The sequence below is a fragment of the Chaetura pelagica genome, unplaced genomic scaffold (genome assembly GCF_000747805.2).
Source record: "Chaetura pelagica isolate M959 unplaced genomic scaffold, ChaPel_1.0 scaffold234, whole genome shotgun sequence".
In the NCBI taxonomy this organism is placed as follows: domain Eukaryota; kingdom Metazoa; phylum Chordata; class Aves; order Apodiformes; family Apodidae; genus Chaetura; species Chaetura pelagica.
The window spans coordinates 1,258,870-1,262,166 of NW_009952967.1; the positions used below are offsets into that span (position 1 = coordinate 1,258,870).

The 3,297-nt window shown below is 53.4% G+C and overlaps 1 protein-coding gene across 1 annotated transcript in view; it reads left to right on the forward strand.

The window, feature by feature from the left end:
- The first annotated feature begins 204 nt into the window (after window positions 1-204).
- Window positions 205-3,297, forward strand: part of PQLC2 (PQ loop repeat containing 2) — a 4,709-nt gene continuing 1,616 nt past the window's right edge. The window contains exons 1-4 of the mRNA XM_009995756.1: window positions 205-365; window positions 1,052-1,181; window positions 1,754-1,841; window positions 2,913-3,067. Of these exons, the coding sequence (XP_009994058.1) occupies window positions 205-365; window positions 1,052-1,181; window positions 1,754-1,841; window positions 2,913-3,067 (534 nt within the window). The remainder of the gene's footprint in view (window positions 366-1,051; window positions 1,182-1,753; window positions 1,842-2,912; window positions 3,068-3,297) is intronic.

The following is a 3,297-nucleotide window of genomic DNA, read 5'->3' on the forward strand; positions in this document are numbered from 1 at the left end:
TCCGGGGGGGTTTTACTTCTCCTTCCATCCCGGGTCCCGCCGGGTTCGTGCGGCCGCACCAGCCCCGGGGCGCGAAGTGGAGGCCGCAAAGGTGCGTCAGGAATGGGTTTTATTTGTGAGCATCTTCCTGAGGCGGACCCTGTGTTCCCCAGTGTAACTGTTCTGTTCTGCCGTCGCTGCGTGTCCCGCCGGGCGCTGCATCCCATGGGTGTGAGGGGCCTCCCAGCCGGGAATGTTTCTGACTGTCCCAACGGATCCCGCTGGGTGATGGATTTGTTCAACGAATGTGCCCAGGACGGCTGGGACATCACCAGTGTCATCCTGGGGCTGGTTTCCATCTTCTGCTTTGCAGCTGCCTCTTTTCCGTAAGTCTCACTCCCAAAACCCTTAACCCAGCCCCTTCCTCCCTTGGGACAGAAAAAAACCAAACCCTCCAAAAAATCAAATTTCAAGAGCCAATTATTCACATTCCCTGGAAAAAAAACAAGTCCGGGCTGGGAAAATTTGGGTTGAACAAGAGGAGAGGGAGCAGGTGGTCCAGCCCTAAAAGCCTTGTCTGTTATTATATTGTTAATTATTGTGCTTACAGCTGTACACATAAGCCAACTGCAATGCAGTGAATGCAGGTCATACGTGCAGGAGAAGTGTTTCTAGGAGTATTGGGCTTCTTGGAAGTGCTGGAACAGCAGTGGCAGAGGAGGACGGGGGGGGCACACATTTTGCCTCAGTGTATCATGACATTATTTTGTAACCAGAGAGGGGATTTCTGCAACTGGTGCCCTATCATTGCTGTTTTCGGCCCTCACACGAGGGATGAGTCACAAGGGCTTGAGCCCAGCAGATTGCTGAGAGCACCCAGAGGGTCTCCCCCCCTCTCACAGGGGAGCAGTTTGCCAAAAGTTTTCTTTTCCTCTGCTCCAAGTGCTTTTGGGCGGGTGGTAACTGCAAAATGATCCAGGTGGGAGCAAGAGGGACACCTGGGGATGGTTCCCAGGTACTGCTGGACCAGCTGGGGGTGATGGTTTGTCTCTGCCCAACTTTCCCTCTGCAGGCAGTTTTACCAGGCCTGCAAAACAGGCATCATGGACCGGGCTCTCTCCATCTATTTCCTGCTGGGATGGCTGGGTGGAGACCTCCTCAACCTCATTGGTTCCTTCTTGGCTGATCAGTTGCCACTGCAGGTACTGACCAACTCACTGGAGCTGCTCTCAAACACCTCAAAATCCAAGAAGGAGGGATGGGCACTGCTTAGCCCAGCACCAGGAACTGGAGACCCAAACTGCCCTGGGATGTTCCCTTCTGCCCCAGGGGTGCTCCCTTCTCCCCTGGGATGCAATGCTGTGCCCCAGGATGCTAGTTCATAGAATCCCAGGCTGGGTTGGGTTGGAGGAACCTTGAAGATCATCTAGTTCCAACCCCCCTGCATGGGCAGGGACACCTCCCACCAGCCCAGGCTGCTCCAAGCCCCATCCAACCTGCCCTTCAACACTGCCAGGGATGGGGCAGCCACAGCTTCCCTGAGCAACCTGGGCCAGGCTCTCACCACCCTGACACTAAACAATTTCCTCCTCATGTCCAACCTAAATCTCCCCTCCTCCATTTTTAATCCATTCCCCCTTGTCCTCTCACTCCCTGCCCTTGTCCAAAGTCCCTCCCCAGCTTTCCTGGAGCCCCTTCAGGCACTGGAAGGATCATGCTGGCTACCAGCTGGAAGCCCTTCTGCAGGTAGGACCACCTGCCCTTCTCCCCACAGGTTTACACGGCTGTTTACTACGTGCTGGCAGACCTACTGATGCTGTCTCTCTACTGCTACTACAAAGTGAAGAACCAGGCTGGAGGACGTGAGTTGGGGTTACAAGGGCCACAGGACCCTGCACTCAGGTCTTTGGGCCTAGTTTGTCCCTGGCTGTGGAGCCAGGAGGGGAAGCACTTCCCGGGGACATGGATCAGGGCAGAGATGCTTTGCATTGATGCAGCTGTTAGATGCCTGATTGCTGGTTTGTTTTTCCTTGGATACCTTGAGCATTCATGAAAACCAAAGTAAATAGCCACCAACCATGCCTGGGGCTTCTGCAAACTGCCATGTGCAGTGTCTGGGTTGAAAATAAACCCCTTGTGGGTTGTATAAGTACAGGAAGAAATTACCCACAGCTCTGCAGTGATTCCATCTGGGAGCTGGGAACCACAGCCAGATCTCTTGCCTTTCAGGCCAGCCCTTGAGGGGAAGGGGGTGAGATTTGCTGCCTGGTTTGGGGTCAGTGTTTCTCTGGCAATGAATGGCAGCCTTGACACCAGGGAGGAGTTCCTCCCTGTTCAAATGGAGTAAAAAGGGAACCTGAAACAGTTCTTACAAGGCTTAAACAGCACCTTGTGAGAATAGCCCACCTTTAAGCATAGCAGCTTTCTGTGGAGCACAAACAGACACCCCTTTGGACCCTACTATTTAACTTAATAAAGCCATTTGAACTTTACTAAACTGATTGAGATTTGGCCCAACAAGTGTACAGATTTGTTAATGCTGCAGAGCTTATTTACAGACCATAATACCAGCTGTGTTGTTGAAGCAGGGCTTGGTCTGGCAGGGATTTGAATGTCCACTGTTGTGACTTAAGATGGTGAAAAGCTTCTAGATGTGAGGGATGATTTTTCAGAGCCCTGAACCCAAAGAAACCCAAAGTGCTCTGGGGCTGCTGAGATAGGAGCAATTTCCTCCCTGATAACTTACAAATTGCCTGTATCACTGAGAGATAAAACACCCACAGCAGCTCTTGCCTGAGTGTTATTGGTGCTGGCTGGGCTGCCACAGAGATGAGGGGGAGCCTGAAGGTCTTCTCTTCACCCGGAGGGGTCCTGGCCCCAGGAAGGGCTGTGGGAGGAGCACCCCCTTCACAAACCTGTTTGATTCTCCACAGTCTCTGCCCCCATCAATGCAGCCTTCGCCTTCCTTTCCCTGGGGACAGTGTCCACTGTCTCCTTCCTGGGCAGAGATGCTGCCACAGCCCAGGACCTGGTGATGTTTAAAGGAAGGTCTCTGCTCTCCACACACATGGATGGGCTTGGGTCAAAGGTGAGCAGGTTCTTAAATCCAAGTGATGGGGGTGGGGAGAGAAGATAAACGTGTCCTCCTGGACCAGTGTGATCCAACTTAGGGCTCAAGAGGGAGAGGGATGGCTGGGGGAAGCAAAGGCTGGGGGTTTGGCCCTGGTGCCTCCTCACATGGAGGTGTGGTGAGGGTTGTGAGATGTCCTTGAAAACCCAGGGGCTGCTCATGGCCCCCTTGCCTTGCAGCCCTTCAGC